At 36.3% G+C, this 18,964-nt stretch overlaps 1 protein-coding gene across 6 annotated transcripts in view; it reads right to left on the bottom strand.

Annotated features, from left to right (window-relative positions):
- The window catches only part of pparaa (peroxisome proliferator-activated receptor alpha a), a 54,001-nt gene that overhangs the window by 4,877 nt on the left and 30,160 nt on the right, over window positions 1–18,964 (bottom strand). Inside the window, exons 4-6 of one of the 6 annotated variants that reach the window (XM_059505300.1) lie at window positions 13,921–14,011; window positions 3,368–3,607; window positions 2,999–3,156 (exon numbers count right to left, since the gene is read on the bottom strand). In XM_059505300.1, the coding sequence (XP_059361283.1) occupies window positions 2,999–3,156; window positions 3,368–3,599 (390 nt within the window). In that variant the 5' untranslated portion in view covers window positions 3,600–3,607; window positions 13,921–14,011. Of the gene's footprint in view, window positions 1–2,998; window positions 3,157–3,367; window positions 3,608–4,670; window positions 5,045–9,096; window positions 10,167–11,049; window positions 11,246–13,920; window positions 14,012–18,964 lie in introns of those variants that run through there. The other 5 variants (XM_059505302.1, XM_059505298.1, XM_059505303.1 and 2 more) reach the window with 5 other exon arrangements.

Below are 18,964 nucleotides of genomic sequence, written 5' to 3' on the forward strand. Positions count from 1 at the left end.
AGCAAAAGAGATTTATGTATGGCCTGCTGCTAAATGCTTTATCAAAAATCAGTAACTGCAAGAGGTCTTGTGTAGGATCTTTGTGGAAAGGTGCACTGGGAATATCTCTGTTTATTACTCAAGATAAAAAAAGAAAGAAAGAATGATGACAGATGCAGTGAATGAAGGACTATCAGAGCTTTGTAGAGTCTTCCCACACATCTTCATCAGAATAGGCACTGTGAACGGGGCCTGGTATGTGTAGTAAGGGTCACAGTTACAGCAAAGACATTCTTGTCCCTCCAGGCGAATTATTTAACAGGGAAAAGCAGAACACGTGCCTGACAATGGAAACAGGTATCAGAATAGAGAGCTCGGTCTCATGACAGACTATCACGGATCGCTCCCCACGCTAAAAACAGAAGCGATGACGCATCTCTACGCACTGAACATACCAAACGATAACAGTGGACTGAAGAAACAGCTCATCATGGAACAGCCCGTAAATACCAACCAAGGACAGACACATGTTCTGTAATATGTGTTGCTGATGCATTATTTCCTACGGCTCTCAAAAGCTTTAGGAAGTGAAGTTTAAAATATATTTGCATGCTGCAAATGACTCATTTACTCTTACAGATTTAGCTCAAAAGAAAGCACAAACATAAATGATGAAATGTTCATGTACAATTGCTTTTTTAAAGGGGTCATGTGATTTTACTAAAAACAACATTACATCGTATTTGATGTAATGAAATGTTTTTATGCAGTTTAAGGTAAAACAAAAAACATTATTTTCCACATAATGAACATTAATGTTTCTCCTCTATGCCCTGCCTTTCTGAAACGTGTCGTTTTTACAAAGCTCTTCGTTCTGAAAAATGAGGTGAGCTCTGATTGGCCAGCTATCCAGTGTGTTGTGATTGGCTGAATACCTCAAGCGTGTGACAGAAATTTTACGCCTCTTACCATACTGCGATGCGTGTCTGAAGTCTGAACACCGGCGCAAAAGAAACAAAAACAATAAAGTCCATTTGTTGCATCCAGTGGGGACTTAATTACAGATTATAATGATTATACTGTGTTTTTATGCGTTGGATTGCGCAGTGTAAACAAAAAACCATGTCTGCATTTGTGATCGGAGAAATGACATGGCAGCAGCGGCAACAGCAAGAATCAAAAGCAAGAATCAAAAGACATTTGGACTGGTGTTATGCAAATCTTCCCACATAGTGATGTAGACATGTGGGGGCGTGTTTGAATGAGCCGTTTTAGGACGGCGTGGACGAGTCTTAACTTTTATAAAGAATATCTCTATGGATTTAAGATTTTAGTCTTTACAACTTTACAGATCTTCTTCATGCACCAACAGCTTGTAACACTCCAAAGAAAAAGGAAAAGATGAAATCACATCATATGACCCCTTTTTAAGGCAAAAAAATAAAATAAAAAAATAAAACACCTAGGTGATACTTTAAAACAAGCTTCTACAAATCAACATCAGTTAACACACAGTTGAAATAATTTTTTAGCATTTTTTTTATCTTGGTTACTGGTATTTTTTCCATATACTAATTGAGCGTTGCATATTTTTGCAGGCCAACCCGGAAGTTATTATCATCCTGGTTCCTTTTTTCCCCCTTGGCTTTTGGGTTATTGTGTGCAGAAAAAAGACTCAGGTGTAGGTATGGACATTCAAAAAAAGGCTCAAACCACATGAATAAGACACTGGTAGCACAATCTGATAGGTAGCATTTTTTTGCTATCGATTTCTGCTACCTATCAGGGTTGCCAGGTTTTTACAACAAAATTGCTAGCCCAATTGCTACTCAAAACTATCCTAATTGCATCTTAAGGGGGGTTCCCCGGTAAAAATTGTGTTCCAGGGGGTAAAATACACGCTTTCAGCAGGGTTCTTCCTCTAAAATTTGCATTCCAGAGGCTGAATATTACGTTATTGGGGTACTTTAACCCGCGGACATGAAAAACAACCCACGGCAACAGTGTTAAAGTATCCCAATTCCGCAGGAAAACCGCGGACTTGGCAACACTGCTACCTATCTTTTTAATGGGAGGAAGCACAATCTGAGCAGGTAGCACAAATAGTCAGAACACCGGCAACACACCAAAATAAAGCTTGCCCATTTTAGGTTTGAAAATGGTGAAATCAAATAAAAACGTAAATATTAGAATTGTATTTTTTTAAAAATATACTATAAAATAATTGTATTTCTAATAATCACTTTTTATTTTAAAACATAACAGAATGAACACACTTAATAAATTAATAACAAAATAAATAAAGTGGAATAATACTATTATCATTATCTATTACTATTATCTATCAGCGATGCTGATAGAGTTCCTTTCAATTCTCGAAAATAGTTCTTAATTAGCTATTTTGAAAGTAGCTTGACTATAACTACAACTACCATGTTTGCTTAAGACAAATTATTTATAAAGTATATTTTAATTGGTCTCACCAAAGAACAACGTGAAAGAGTGGTAAACCGCATCAGCAATAAACCTTGTTGTAATTGTCCTGATTTAATTACACCATAAGGGGTGCCAATGGTCAAAGTCTGCTCTTGCTAGAGAAAAACACACGGCACATGGCAATAACTGGGCTGGCAGTAGTTAACTGCGTGACCCAGAACTGCGTGACCCAGGCTCAGCTGGAGTGTGTTGTGCGCAGTCCTTCTGATGAATTTGACATGCACCGCATGAAGCAACAGCTCTTGTACATGCTTCACCTCACATGTACGAAGGGAGGACAAGACACTGGGGAACTCTCAGTCTTTTTGCAAAGCAGCTATGAAATACTAGAGAAACTCATGTGCTTTCTGTCGACCCCGATGTGTGCGCTCAAGTGTTTTCCGTCCTGGATAGTTTTGTGGTTATGAAAGTATAACACAGTGTCTGCGCTGAAGCCAAGCAGGAAAAAGTTGAGGGCGTTTCGGTATTGACTCTTGGCACTCGTGTGAGAATTTTCCACTGTGCGCTTTGCGTGCATGCTTACCTTGCACCCTTCGCAGGCGTGCACTCCATAGTGGAAACCTGAGGCCCGGTCTGCGCAGACACGGCACTCGAGGGCCAGAGAACCAGAGGAGTTCTCGTCCTGAACCGTGCTGGATGCAAACACTTCTGAGAACGGACTCGATGCCAGTGTTAAGACATCTACAAGACAAACACATCCCACTGGCAATATGTATATATTTATACAGACCCAGGTGAAAAAATTATATATAATTTTTAAAGGCACAAATTAACCGTAAAATGAAGGCAATTATTTAATTCTTTAACTTGACAGATTGGTGTTAATAATTTTTTTTTAGAAGCCTGATTGGGATTGCAGTTAGTATTGTGTTTTATGCCCTATATGCTCTACCTAAGACAGCTGAGCTGTCTGCTGCAGTGTTGCTGCTCTGGTAGTCCAGTACGTGAAAGGAGTTGAAGGTATCATCGCTGAGAGACTGAGATATGTCTTCCAGCACCTCCATGTCACCAATGAGCTCTCCACACAGAGGGCTGTCCAGAATAGGGTCGCCCTGCGGGGACGAGGGACTGTACAGGCTCGGCATGTCTACCATGGCGCTGGACCACGGCAAGCTTTGAATCATTCATCAGTCTGCAAAGACAAAACAATGGCAAGAAAAGTGAAGATGGAGTTAAGAAAATATGTTTCATATCTCTAAAAAAGGCTGCAAGATGCGGTTTGCACATTAATGGTAAAAGATAATTTTTCATAGTTTTGCATTTGTTTTTTATTATTTACATTGAAATAAAAAATGATGTTTTTTTTATGTATATTAGTATACTAAAATGATACATATATAGACCATTGTCATAAAAAAAAAAAAAAAAAAATAATATATATATATTAATTAATTAATTAATTTTTATAATTAATTTTAAACAGCTCGATTTGATTGTGATAATAAAAATTCATATATACTTAATATGCAAACTGTAGCCATTCAGAGCAATGCTAAACAAGTGGCAGAAGTAACATGTTCAAGGAGGGTTGGCAAGGAAACCCAAGGCTCAGATATGGCAGTATTTTCTTCAGACATTAGGGGCCTGTTTCATCACTGTAGTGTGATCTCATTCGTCCTGCCATGTGAGCTTATCAAAGAGTCCGACCAAAGACCAAGAGCAATCGACTGAAGTGACCTGAAGATTGGGTGTAAATGATATTTCAGTGAAAAATCTAATTGGTTTCAATTTATATGTTTTTCAAAGAAGGATCCAGGGCGTTGTTGTGCTGCTGCTAAGTAGTTTTAACCGTTGCAGGAGAGTTATTTTGATGCACTTAATTTGCTTACTATGGCCGGATGTTTAAAGTGTGAGCAGGAGATAAAAATCCTCTACAAAAGAATTAACTATTTAAATGGATTCAGATGCTCTCGAGGGAATTTTTATGGCAGCTCAAGGGGTCTCGTAGACAACGGCTGAAATGCCATTCCACTCAACCCTTTAATTTCTTACAGCAGTCACATGGAGACGGCTAACTAATGCCAGACTCGGCATTTAAACCCTTCTGCAACAGATCACTGTTTTTTAGAAGAAAGAACAATACACTTTACCTTTGAGTGACAAACACAGCAAATCAAAAAAATAAAAATGTATAAAATCCTTTCCCTCTGTTGCAGTACCGCCTGTGCTAAAAAGCTGACAAAATTCACACTAACATTGACTACTGATAGCAGACAAGCCATTCCTGCAGAATCCCATCATTAATCAGCTCTTGGCAGAGAATCTCAGTTTGCAGCCATCCAGCCTTCCAGCTTTAAGTTATACCTGATCTCTCCGCTCTGTAGATTTGCCTGAAGAGCAAAAATCTTACCCGGCTGTTCACATCTGGTTGTCTCCAGCTGTTGCAGCTGTAACCTGAGCACAGTGTGATCCTTCGGTCAATGCACATAGCTGTCCGCTCTCTCAAAAGTGAATGACAATCATGTCTGACTCGCACCAGATTCTGCTTGTGACTCAGCGTGCACAGTCAAGTGCAGCAACAAGCGTCCCCACTGGAGAAACATGTGGACAGCCATAACCACCGCACATTAGTTACGACCTGTTTTTAATATACATTATTTACATAAGCATGCTTAAAATTTACTTGAGAAGCAAAAATGCCTCTAAATATTTGTGAAACAAGATACATTTTCTTGATAATTAAAACAGCATAACATAATACACTTGTAATAAAATACCTTTAATAAAATATCTGTTTTTGTAAACATTTTTAAAGTGCATCTAAATATCCTTAAAAGAACATGAATGTACTTGATCATATTATTGCATAAAATATGTTTTGACATATATATATATATATATATATATATATATATATATATATATATATATATATATACTGGCTACAGAATGACTATAGTATATTGACTCTATATTACTCAAAACACTGCAAAAGAAAAAAATTTTTATACAAATTTATATTTGTCTTTATAACTTAAATGCAACTATGTCTCAAGCAAATCTACTTTTAAAATACTTTTAATTTAATGCATTTTTATTATTTGTAATATATATATATATATATATATATATATATATATATATATATATATATATATATATATATATTTATAGTTAAAATAAATAGTTAATATAAATAGATAAAATAACTAAATAGACTAATTTGTAAGGTGCTTTGGATAAAAGCGTCTGCTAAATGAATAAATGTAAATGTAGTTACATTTTAACTTTTCAGGCAAATTTACTTTGCTTAAATGTATTTATTTAAATGTATTTTATAGTTTATTTTTACTAGAAACTAGAATGTATTGATTTATTTGCAGTGTAAGAAGCCAGCCATTCACAGTAAACAAGATTATGCACGTCCCATGCGTCTGAGTGCGACTGCATTGTGTACCTAACCATGTATTAGGGTGCGAGACAGAGAGCGATAAGCTGAACTTACTATATTTATTCCGTGTAAACCCAGACACTCACATGGGCACACATACGCATGACTTGAGCCTCATGACAACGAGCGGGAGCCAAACCAAGTGTAGGAGAGACGCCAGTTCGCTGTAATGGAAAAGTGCCCATGGAGACCAGCTGAGCCATTAACCAGCAAAACCAAACCTCACAGACGCGTCCAAACTACAACCAATTCTACACAAACATTTCGACGGATGCATAGGATTCAACACCTCCCTGATCCCAACAGATGTTATATCCACTGATGAGCACACATTACAAATCAAGAGCCGAACAATAACACATGAATGCGCTCAATGAAGTCCTATTAAACAAAATGAAACAAGACTGAGTTACAAAAAAAACATATAATTTGTCTTGTTTTGTTTGGTATCACGCTATGTTAAAAATGTTTTTATTATTAATGAATTAAGCCTATTCTTGAATTCTATTTGTTGTCAAGTAAATGTATCTTGTTTGAGTGTATATAAGATTTTTTTTAACTGCAAATCTACGTGTTAATAAAATGATTTTTGCCGAGCAAGGTTTGTGTGTTGTGGGCTGATTGACCCCTTCCTTCCAGGTTGATTGTGTAGTAACAATACAGCAGTAGCCTACCTGGGAGTATTTTAGATCCACAAGAAGACAATGAATGTCAATGTACCTAAGCCTATCCCAAAAACAGTGTTTTACAGACAGGCCATATTGATCATGTGTTCCCCATCATCATTTCAGAGCCAGCCTTGGACTCAACAGACGTAAAGCAAACACATCAGTGTAGAAATTTCCACTGCATCAGCCAGCTAGCAATGACCAAGCAGAATCTCTACCCACTGGATAGAAACAACAGTTCTTAAGTATACACATTAATCTGTGACCACAGACCATATGTGAGTTGGTTTTTGAAAGAAATACTGATTCTGCACATGATAAAATGCATGTCTGCCAAGCTGCACGTGCAACAAATGTCTCTCTCCATAGTGGATGTGGGTCAAGACTATTTAGCAAAAAAAAGGCCAAGTCTATTTGCTCAGTGTTGGTGAAGGGTCATTGCCATGATTCGTTTTTTTTTCTTCTTTTTATTGATTTCTCAAAAATGCATACAAATTGTGTTTTTTTGGGGGGGAGGAGGCAAAAGTATAATTACAGCTGTCCTGATATTATAAAGAAAAATCTTTGAAAAAAAGAGAAAGAAAACAGTTTAGCATTATTTATTCTTAATTCATTCATATCTTTTTATTATTATTTCTTAGAAAAAATATTTTACTAATTATAATTTTGTCCCCAAATCAAAGTCATAGGATGCAACCAACATGCAGAAACATGTAAACGATAAAAGGAAATCTAGACAGGACCCCTCAAAGACCCTCATGAATGTGTGTCTAGGTCAACAAGTCTCTTAAAATCATACATTTTAGAAAGTTAGTTCAGCTTGTGAAATGTCACATGATACAACTCCTCAAAGACAATTATATTTCAGAATGAATAGGGCTGAAACGATTCCTCGAGTAACTCGATTACAAAAAATGATCGAGGCAAATTCCTCTGCCTCGAAGGCTCTTTTAATTTATTTTAAATCTCACGTCAGTTTCTTTCGCAATGATTTTTTTAATGTGACACAACGCGTTTACGTCACCCACAAAGCGGAAGGAGACACAAGCGCTGAGTCTGAAATCGCATACTGCAAGGAGCCAGCAGTGTTTTGATTTGAACACGCGGGCAAACGTAAAGAGAACGTCGTGGTGTGTGTCCATTGCAAGATAGAGCTCGCATACCACAACTAGGACCCTATGATTTCGGCGATGCAGAAAACGCGGAGGGAATCGCGGAATCCAGTCATAAAATCGGAAATTACAGTTTAATGCGGAATGGCACGGAATTTGCTAAATTTTGAATGAATTAATCAAAAATAGGTCATTGCACTTACATCAAATCACGATATGGACTAATATCTGTAAATATTGAGCCGGAACAGTCTATTTAAATATGAATCCTGCATGTTCTGCGTGTCTCTGTTAATGAATGGAGCAGAAGCGCGTCTTCCTTTATCAACACACACTGAAGCGCGCGTGACGCTCCGGTAATTTCAGCGTCTGCTGTCTCACTAAATAAGGACGTGAACACATGAACAACATCTCCAGAACTGCTCTGACAGCCACTTCATGAGCATTTGACCGTTTGATTTGAGTAAAACTAGCGTCACATCACATACACAGAACTGTAAAGGTACGTCAACCCGTCAAAATAAAAGTCCAGTTAAAGACTATTGTTCAGCCGAATGTACATAGCCTACTACTAAAAAAAAACAATCAAACATTTTTTTTAAAGATTTAATCACACAACATTTCTTCCATGTTTTATTTTTTATAGTAAATCCCCTTTGTTTACCAAAAAGTTGTTAATTTTCAATAATTAAAATATAAATTTAATGTTTTATGTGTTTAATGTTTAATGCGCACCTCAGAAAATGCTTTATTTAAAACCCCAACTGAATGGCACTAAAATGCACTTAATTCATCTGTCAACTTTATTGTCATTGTTCACAGTACAAGTACAGACAGAGAAACAATGGGTAATAATTAAATATTTTTTTTGATGTATGCATTGCCTTCTATGCATTTAAAAAAAAAAAAATTTTTTTCTAAAAAAGGAAACTTATAGTTGTTCATTTTAAGAGACCCAGGAGTCTTATTTTCTCTTGCATAATTAATATTGCACTTTAATTAAGCAAAAACGAATTTTATCCGATTACTCGATTAATCGATGGAATTTTTGGTAGAATACTCGATTACTAAAATATTTGATAGCTACAGCCCTAATAATGAATATATATCATATAAAGTACATTATACTGAAATAAAATATATTTAACAACTAAAAATAAAGATCAGGATCACATGTATTCAAAGTGTAATGAAATCATTTTTTCCTAAAAAAGGCAAAACTTTTTTACAAACATGAATAGCAACAACAACGTGGTTTAAACGCATTTTTTTTAAATCACTCTAATAAACTTAATTAAATCACTCAAATACAGCTACAACAAAGCAGCACACCGTTGTTGTGTCGAAGCAGAAATGCACACAATAGCTGTGAGGCCTATGCTTAAAGCAGACAGCACAATTCAAATCATCACGTAAATGCAGAGCAAAGCGGAATGAAATCAGTGCTTACCAGATCACGATTCATGATTCTGCTCTACCAACTGCCAATAAATACACTCACCCCTTCCAGGGCCAAAGTCCGAATCCATACTCACACACACACACACACACCCTGCATGCCTGCTTCTCTCCGTTCAGGAGTTTGGCTGGCGTCACACCAACAAATGGACGCCGCAGATAAGAGAACATTAATGTCTGGATGAATGCGCTTAGAATCAAGACAGCTAGGATTTCAACGACAGGGCAGGAATGTCTTCATTCCACACACCGGGAAACATCCTGTCTCTTTAGTACATTCAACCTACAGAGAGACATTACGTCAAGGCAGACGGCTTCATATGGATTCTGAAATGCAAACATGGGGCAATTGAAGCAGGTGCATCCATGTAGGCCGAATGTTTCTCTAACCTGCTGATACAGTCATGGCCAAAAGTCTGTGTCTGTGTTACGACAAATTAAATATGATAATTTCTCCACAAATCTGCATTAATCTAATCTTATAGATGATGTATGATAATGAGTGTTTCACAAAGCCAAGAGGGTGAAAGAGAAAGAAACTTGGCCATGGAGATAAGAGTATGGACAAGGCTATAAAATCACTTCATTTTGAAGGGAACTAATTTGAAAGTCAGCTAAATGGGGGGTTAATGCTTCTGTATACACACTATATAATGAAACACACAAAGTGTGAATAATGTGAATATAACATCACATAGAAAAATAACTGTTTGTGATCTGATTTTGAGAAATCTCAAACTCTCAGAGCCCACACAGTGATGTCAGACACTGGGAAGATGTCATGGGGCGTTAAGATATGTGTGACCCTTTAAGCATGTTACGTAACAGGACAGAATGGACGAGCTCATGAGGCCCTGTGGTCACTGATATGTGGGCTACAAAAGCTGCACTGGATGTCACTGGGATCTCATTTAGTTGCAGAGAATGTCAGTGTACAGGAACTGAAATTATTACATTAAGGACCGTACAGAATTATTCATTAATGAATTCTTCAAGATGAGGGACAGTGAGCAAGTGGGACTAATTTATGTAAAAGATGTTTAAAAAGCAGGTTTATTACAGTTAACTAAAATCAACTATATATAAAAATGTGTTACTTGAAATAAAATAAACATTAACTGAAATAAAATGAGATATATGTAAAAACACATAAAAAAACCAATTAAAATTACAAAAACAGCAAAATTATACTAAACATGAACTACAATTTATTTCATATATATATATATATATATATACACACACACAATATTAATACCTACAATAGTTTCTCAGTGATACTACAATAACACTGCTGCTCAGGTAAGATGACTTTAAAACTTTTCATCTTTTCAAGCCAGCATACTGTGGATCTGACATATTCCTCATAAAACCTATTACATCTTACAACATTTTTATAACAAACATCAAATTTGACTGGTAATTATTATATTATATTAGAAATGTAATATCCTCTAAAGTACTTTTATTTAGGCCTAGATTAAATTAAATTACATCTATTATATTGTTCTAAATGGAATTCTAAACAGAATTCAAATTGTTTATGAAATTATAAGTGATACACAAGTGTGCATGATTATGTTAGTTCACATTACTACATCAACGTTAATGTTTACACTGTGGTAAAAGTGTTGTAAGATACTTAATAGGCCTATAATATCACTATAACACCTAACTAACTCAGTGTGAAGATTTAAAGACCAACCCAGTGCATGTAGTTAAATGCAACAGTTTAAAAAGAGTTAAAATCTTGATCAACTCTAGCAAACGCGCATGTATTGTTCTTTACAGAGTTTGTAATTAGACTCTCGCTGTGAAAATAGCACAGGCATGTGTTCTTGTGTGAATGTTTACTTTACTCCAGTTAAAAGCCTACGATTACAGTAATTACGGCCATAAAACCGGATAAAACATGATCATAATGCAACACAAGCGCTTTGTTTACATGAGCTGCGCGTCTACCTCCCAATCCCAGGCCGCCATGCAGGCAGGAATAAAACACACGGGCTCTGTGACACTGCCAACACTCAGCTCGGTGGTGCGAGGGAGGCTGTAGTACTCCTCAAGCGTCCTGTTTAAAATTCACCGCAACATCTGCTGTCAAACCACTCTGACTTGACCCCAGTCGAGCTCTCCGGCCCGTCCCGGTCGTGATAACGCACACCTCCCCACACACCTATGGATTCGACCAATCGGCGCAGGATTATCAGAGGAAAGCCACGCCCACCGGTTTAAGGTCGCGTTGATTGCCACCAGATCGACGACGATGATATTATTTCATGCGCCTGAATAATATCTCGTCATATTTATTAATCAAGAAGTCTGTTTAGTTACCCTTAAGAGGGATTACCTTTGGCGACTAAATGTCACAGTAACGCACCTCTGCTGCCACCTGCTGGTGATATTCTAAAATTAATCAATGCTATCGTGTGTAAATTTGAAGACATTATGCCATGGACCACCCCAAATATAATCATCCATTATTTTACAAAGTAGTTAAAGATTATTATACAAAGCAGTTAAAGATACCTAATATAAAGTAGGACCAATGTATTGAATATAATTTGGAAAATTACATTGTCATACAAGAAAAACGTTGCTCTCAATCTGGCAATAAAGTATCATTTCCTATCAAGTTTTCCTATTCACTGCAGTGCTGTACTGTTAATTATTTATTTAAATTAAATTTTTATTATTTATTGAATATATAAACATTTCCTATTTACTATAATACTATAATAAAATGTAATAAAAATAATTGTATTATTTATTTTTTAGATTTTTTTCTGTAAACCTTTGCCTTTGAAAACCTCTGGCCTCATGTCACAGTAAGATAAGATTTTCATTAACATTATTTTAAATAAATTTAAAGCCCAATCCTAATTGATATTACAGTTCTGCCTTACTATAGTTCTATTAGTTTGATAGCGTCGTTGAGGGAAAAAAATAAAACTTTTGAGAACTGAAAGGGAAACACTGATGTGGTCTCAAGGTAATAATATGAATCTCTTATCCTCTGTGGATTATTGTAATGTGCATAACAATGTCGTTTTGTCAGACTGACTGTGCTGCACTCCTCCAGGTAATGCTGACATAATAAGCATGCATAACACCTATTTCCAAAGAAACACAACTTTTTCAAGGTGACATGGCCATTACATTCTCATATTCGTCTTCTGTAAGTGCCAGTCTAGGTGCGCTCCTGTGGAGATGTGCCAGCCAGTACCCATAAATTGTGCAGCAGTGAAAGGTCAGCCTGCCTACAGCCCTGCTTTTTTTAACATCAGCTAATCAGCTAATGCTTCTCTACCTGCTTCTGTACTGCATTTTTAATAACAAACAAATAAAATATCAAAACACCACAGCTTCATTACATCCTAGTGAACAAAATACTTTTCATTCTGTCACAGAATGCTAGGAAAATGTTTTCAGTGACATGACAGTAAATGTCAGAATTTTCATTTTTGAGTGTACTGCTCCTTTAACTCGTAGATTTCTCAAAGAGATTTCTTGCTTTTATTCTTTATAAACGTCAATATCATGCGTGAGGCAAAGAATAAAACAGGCAATCTTTGAAATATCAAACTGTTTATTCCTGTTTAAATATTACACACCTGTGCTCTATGTAATCCTCATGCAGCTATTAATGGTAAGATCATCATAATTAGAATCAGTCACACTTCAAAAAAACTGTCTGGCGATGTTTTGCTGCCCTTCAGGGAAGGCAGTAGGATGTATAGTCATCTCCTGATGGGGCAAAAACACAACCCTGAAACCACACAACCTACTACCTCACCCTGTACGAACATCACTGCTGAATATTCCTCGACAACATAATGACACATTTTTACCTTTTGAATTCTTGTCAGAAATACAGTATACTACGTATACCTTTTTAATTGTATACATATTGTATATATACTGTTTTGAAGTTTTACAGTTCCTATTAGCTTTGAACCCACACACATGCTTCTGTATTCCGAAAAGACAGTGTATGATTTTATTTCTTCCAAAAAATTGACACAAGCAACACTGCACTGATTTTGTCCAATCAAACTCAGTCATGACTGTGATGTAACTGAAGGCTACTGGCTATTAGTGAAAAGGGACAAGCCATTAAATACGCAGACTTTTAGTTTCAGAAGGAAATTCAAGGATGTTGCAACAGCATCAAAAATGAAATAAATAAAATTTGCCATTTGTCTTTTAATTGCCATACTGTTATCATCACTATCAGCATATTCTGTCCTCTATATGGATTCATGTGAATCTATGACCAGTATGCGATGCAGCAAGAACAAAGCTGGCAACGCTGACAGTTTGGTATGAATCATCATGTTTTAAAATTCTTTTATTGTAAATATCGGATAAACATTTAAGCCTGCATCAAGAACAAAAGCATATTTTTGATAAACACATTATTGCTGGAACCTGGAAATGTGTTCTTCTTTCCCGTTGATGTCCTCCATGTGATGGCACTACAGTCACTTCGGGAAAGACAGTAAGTTGTATAGTTATCTGACAGCAAGGGTTAAACCCTCAAACTATACAACCTACTACCTCACCCCAAACGACAGTCTCTCTTGTCCTCTTCCTGCAACAGCATCTTCCATTTCCTGTTTACCTTCTTTTTTCCCTAACAAAATGCCTAACAACTGCACAGTGTCTAACAAATCACATGACGGTAACTGACAGCATTAGGTAAATTACAGAACTGATGAAAGACACAGATATGTGAAGTGAAGTGTACATTTGTGGGCTTAAACTGCTTTTCATTCAACACTCTCTGCTGTGCACTAAACACAGCCCCTATCACCTCTTTCTCCAAAGCTTCAGTCAGGGATCCTTCAAAACCATCAAGGTCACCAACATGAGAAAAGTTGTTAGTCACCTTCTGGGTTTGCCATCTGTGAAAGAATCAGAGAGAGGATTATTCAGGCATGAAGTTCACATACTCAAGTCAGTACATCAGCTCCATGTCCTGTTTGACTTGTGTGGTCTGTTGTGCTGCTGACCCTGGCAGTATACAGGGGTGCATGAGCGGATTAGGACACCCCCGGTGTTTGGGAACTGGCGTGTGTGGTCAGAGCGGGTGGGTTCAGCATGAGTGAGTAAGGTTATGGGCAGCAGTGTGGTTTACCTCAGACAAGTAAGAGACACACACACACACTCACACAGGCCACCAACCTCACAGGGGCCAGTGGTTACACACATACATTTTCAGGTTAAGACTTGTTTTCAAATTAACTCAAATTTGTTGATTTTTTTTATTTTTATGAAGAGATAATATACATACACATACATATATATGTATACATACAGTACAGACCAAAAGTTTGGACACACCTTCTCATTCAAAGAGTTTTCTTTATTTTCATGACTATGTAAATTGTAGAGTCACACTGAAGGCATCAAGGGCTATTTGACCAAGAAGGAGAGAGATGGGGTGCTGCGCCAGATGACCTGGCCTCCACAGTCACCGGACCTGAACCCAGTCGAGATGGTTTAGGGGTGAGCTGGACCGCAGACAGAAGGCAAAAGGGCCAACAAGTGCTAAGCATCTCTCGGGGAACTCCTTCAAGACTGTTGGAAGACCATTTCAGGTGACTACCTCTTGAAGCTTATCAAGAGAATGCCAAGAGTGTGCAAAGCAGTAATCAAAGCAAAAGGTGGCTACTTTGAAGAACCTACAATATGACATATTTTCAGTTGTTTCACACCTTTTTGTTATGTATATAATTCCATATATAATTCCACATGTGTTAATTCATAGTTTTGATGCCTTCAGTGTGACTCTACAATTTACATAGTCATGCAAATAAAGAAAACTCTTTGAATGAGAAACTTTTGGTCTGTACTGTATATATTCAATATTTAACCGTGATATGATGTGATTATTGCATGATTCTGGGTATAGACGATCAGATTTCCTTCAAAACAGAACTTAAGGTGCACTTCAAATCAAGATAAATCTGTATTAACATGATCATCTGGTTTTATACAAACTTTTGAAGTTCAAGCAGCTCAAGCGCTGCTGTTATTAAAACAAAAGGTGTACAAACCTAATACTAAAACTATCTGATATACATATTCAATTTCTCAACGTTTTACTCAAAGTATTTGACATGATACTGTATTGTATTGGTATTGTTAACATGATAATATGTTTTGGTAATGTGACATTTTCAATTAAATAAAATGTATCAATAAAAGCATTTTTTACTAGTGCTTTCTGATTACCTCAAATATTTCTAACACATCACACAGTAATATGGAACAGTGACACCTCACCTAAGAGTCAATATGACTAAAGTATTTCCAAACATGCCATGGTCAAAGAGCTTCATGGTTTTCTACAGGAAAGAGAAGAACGGACGACAGAACATGGACGATGTCCATTTGGAAAACGGTCTGCTGTACTTCATCTAAAGCTGGTTCTTTTACAGCAGAGCTGGGATCGTACTCCAAAAGAAAGCCAAGGAAACCAAGGCACTGACATGTTGTTGTGAGATGATACTTTCACTCAGAATCAATTCCATAACTAAAAGCAATGATTTACTGAGTGGCTTCAAATATATTTCACAAAACCACTCAAGCAATTTACACTCATCTGATTACTAAAATATTAAGAGCATTACCAGATCATTATAAACATTGCTACTGATAAAAGCAGTCAGGTTGTAGTTTACATTAGTTGTGATATAAACTATAGATCGTTACTTTCTTGAATTACTGGAACTTTTTAGAGCTATTGGAGTAGCCAACAGCCATAAGGTGGCGCTCATGCTATATTCCCTCAGTTTTTTGCCATTCAGTGACAATAGGCCCAGTACACAGAAAGGCTGCTAAACAGTGATTCTTATTTTCTTTCATCGTTTGACTTTCAGGTGTATTGCACATTTACACTTTGTCTATATCTCTATTTGCTCAGTGTCAATACTGCAAATACAAACAAGTTATACGACAAAAGAAACCTAATCGCACGATCTTTGAAACAACATTTTGTAACTAAATTTAAGAACCGCTGATTGACTGAATAAAACTCTTGGCTGTTTCATCGCTCCAGAAGCAAAGCCATCTTCTGTGTTTGTATAATATGTTTGTTCAAACAAAACCATAGAAAGAAAAAAAGACCTCATGTGACTTGCCGGAGAGGGAGAGATATCTCAGACTGGTTACAACAGAGTGTGAATAACAATGTCTGTAATGGACTTTGAGCTTGAACTTTAAACCGCAGATTACGCGAGTGATCGGTATCATAATATTATTCTGCTTTGTCTGGGCAGGCCATGGCTCCTTGGATTTATTTTGTTGCGTTTATGAAGAATAGTTCATTTTGATGGAAGAACCTTAATGCGGTGAATATAAATTTTATTAAGACAAAAAAGCACAAACCATCACAATCACACAAAAGAACAAAAGTCTTTGCTAAAACTTCAAGCCGCTCTTGGTCTCAAGACTTCCCCATGACATCATCTTAGTGTTGAGCAATTACTCAGCTCCACTTCACCTTTTGTCACCTGCCAATCACGTCTGGCTCCTATTGTGTTCATGGGAAACAAGTTGAGAACTGCTATCCCCAAATGACCCAACAGTCCTCCACTCCTTTCACGATAGAGTCTATAGGAGTGTACTGGCTTAGAATCGTTATCGTAAAGAAAACGTGTCTGTCTACTTCTGCCATCATAACCAATTACTAAAAAATAATAATAATAAAAGTGCAGTGGTTTAATTTAGAGTTATACATACAGATTCATTCAAAAAATGTTGTATTATGTGGTCATACTTGTTAAATCTAAAATTAGAGGCACACACACACACACACACACACACACACACACACACACACACACACACACACAAAGATTCATTTATCTTTCGTCTATTTTCATTTAAAAATTAAATAGATCAGTAACACAAAAATATTAGCAATACTGCAAACAATATTTCTAATATTTAGAAAAAAAGTGTGTTCATGAAACTCATAAAAATATAAGCACCTAATCTTAATCAATTATCCCTCCAGCTTCTTTAACTCCTTCAAACGCTAATCTAAATCTCTAAAACACGCTAAGAACTTTACGCTAAGAAAATTAGAGTTGTTTAATTTAATCGTAATATTCAAGTGAAATAATCATTTTCAAATTTTGTTGACTAATGATAATGAAACAATATTTTTTTCTAATAAAAAAACAAAAAAAACGAGGATTTGTTTCACAGGAAACAAATATGCGTGTTCATAAAAACGATTAAAAACTTTTTAAAATACTGGACACAACCACACCGATATGCGAGTGTCCATCAGCCTTTCTGCTGGTATCCTGAGGATACTGAAAATAACATAAACCAATAATTCCCAAAAATACTAATCTATACCTGCTTGATAAAAATAGAAAATGTTCAAAAGAATACGCACACATAATTTACATCTTATCTAACTATAACTGTATTTGTCTGCACATTTATTTCTTTCAAACATATACACACAAAAAAAGAGGATGTACGATTTAATAATTATACAGTCCTTGCATATTTCACAATTTGAAATATTTAAAAATGCACCAATTAATATTCAACGATTTTCCCTGGCTTTACAATAACATACATGTAAAGTCATGAATTCGTTTTGAACAGTACTGTATCTTTGGGAATTTCCTTTTTCCTATTTCCTTTTTAGTGCAAATCATCTCATGTTGTTGAGCTGAAATTCCATACAGCCATCAGAACGAACAAATGAAATAAAAACAAAAATCAAGCGATCAGTTGTCGTTTTTTTAAGTTATAGATTAAACTGAAAATTCAAATTATAAATAAATAAAAAAAATATCCGTAAATTATAAGGTGACATTTTAAAGAATCAATGAGTCTTCTAATTTTTTTATCCAATCACTTTGTTACAACCTGTGTTAAATTCCGCCCTTGGAACTTCATCCGAAATGAACTAATTATCAATTCACAGTGTGTAGCTGTTAAAATACACCTCCAAACAGAATGAAGGAGACATCTTTAGTCTAGACTGTGTGTGTGAGATAGGGTACACAAGTATCATTTGAAAAGGGTGGGCATGGGGGGGGGGGGGGCGGGGGGGGGTCTACACCCTTAACTATTACATACAGACACACACACGGAGGCGTGGGAACTCTATTCAGGGCTGAATCAGAGGTCTTTTATGGAGCACATGGCTGCAAGTGTGTCTGTGTGTGTGTGAGAGAGAGTGTGTGTATGTCTGTATGTGACAGCGAGAGTGGGTGTCTCATGTCTGAGAATGCCTTGCCACAGTTTGACACACATGCATTCTATTTTCACGACAACATTTTAGAAAAATATCCCAGAAAATCCTAATCTTTAAAACTGTAATTTTCAGTTCCTTTTTTAAAATAAATTTTGCATCCAAATTACGACATAAACTAGTCAGCATTTGTGTGAAAACCATAAATATCATTTTCATACAAAAAGAAAAAAGAAGAAAAAATCTTTGGTATACATGACTAAATGGGGTACATTTATTCTTAAAATCTCCGTTCTTATGCCAACTCCCCTCTTCGTTTTTTAGATGATGCCACCTGCTCTGTTCTTTACTCTATACATCATCTCTGGAACACTCCATTCACAACCAAAAAAGGGCCAACCAATGTGCATTTCTGTGCCAACACACTTCGTCAGCACTGCCCCTGGTGTTCTCACTCCTACTACTAAACTGCCAAAATCATTCGTTTGAACGAAAAAGCACAACAGTTTACTTTAATGTCCTGTAAATTCTACATGACATGAATTGAGGAAACACAATGCTGTTTTACGTAAAATGCTAATTAAATATCACACTGCAGTCTGCTGTTAAATTCTGAATTCTCAGTGGTTCA

Source organism: Carassius carassius, chromosome 22 (genome assembly GCF_963082965.1).
Source record: "Carassius carassius chromosome 22, fCarCar2.1, whole genome shotgun sequence".
Taxonomy (NCBI): Eukaryota; Metazoa; Chordata; class Actinopteri; order Cypriniformes; family Cyprinidae; genus Carassius; species Carassius carassius.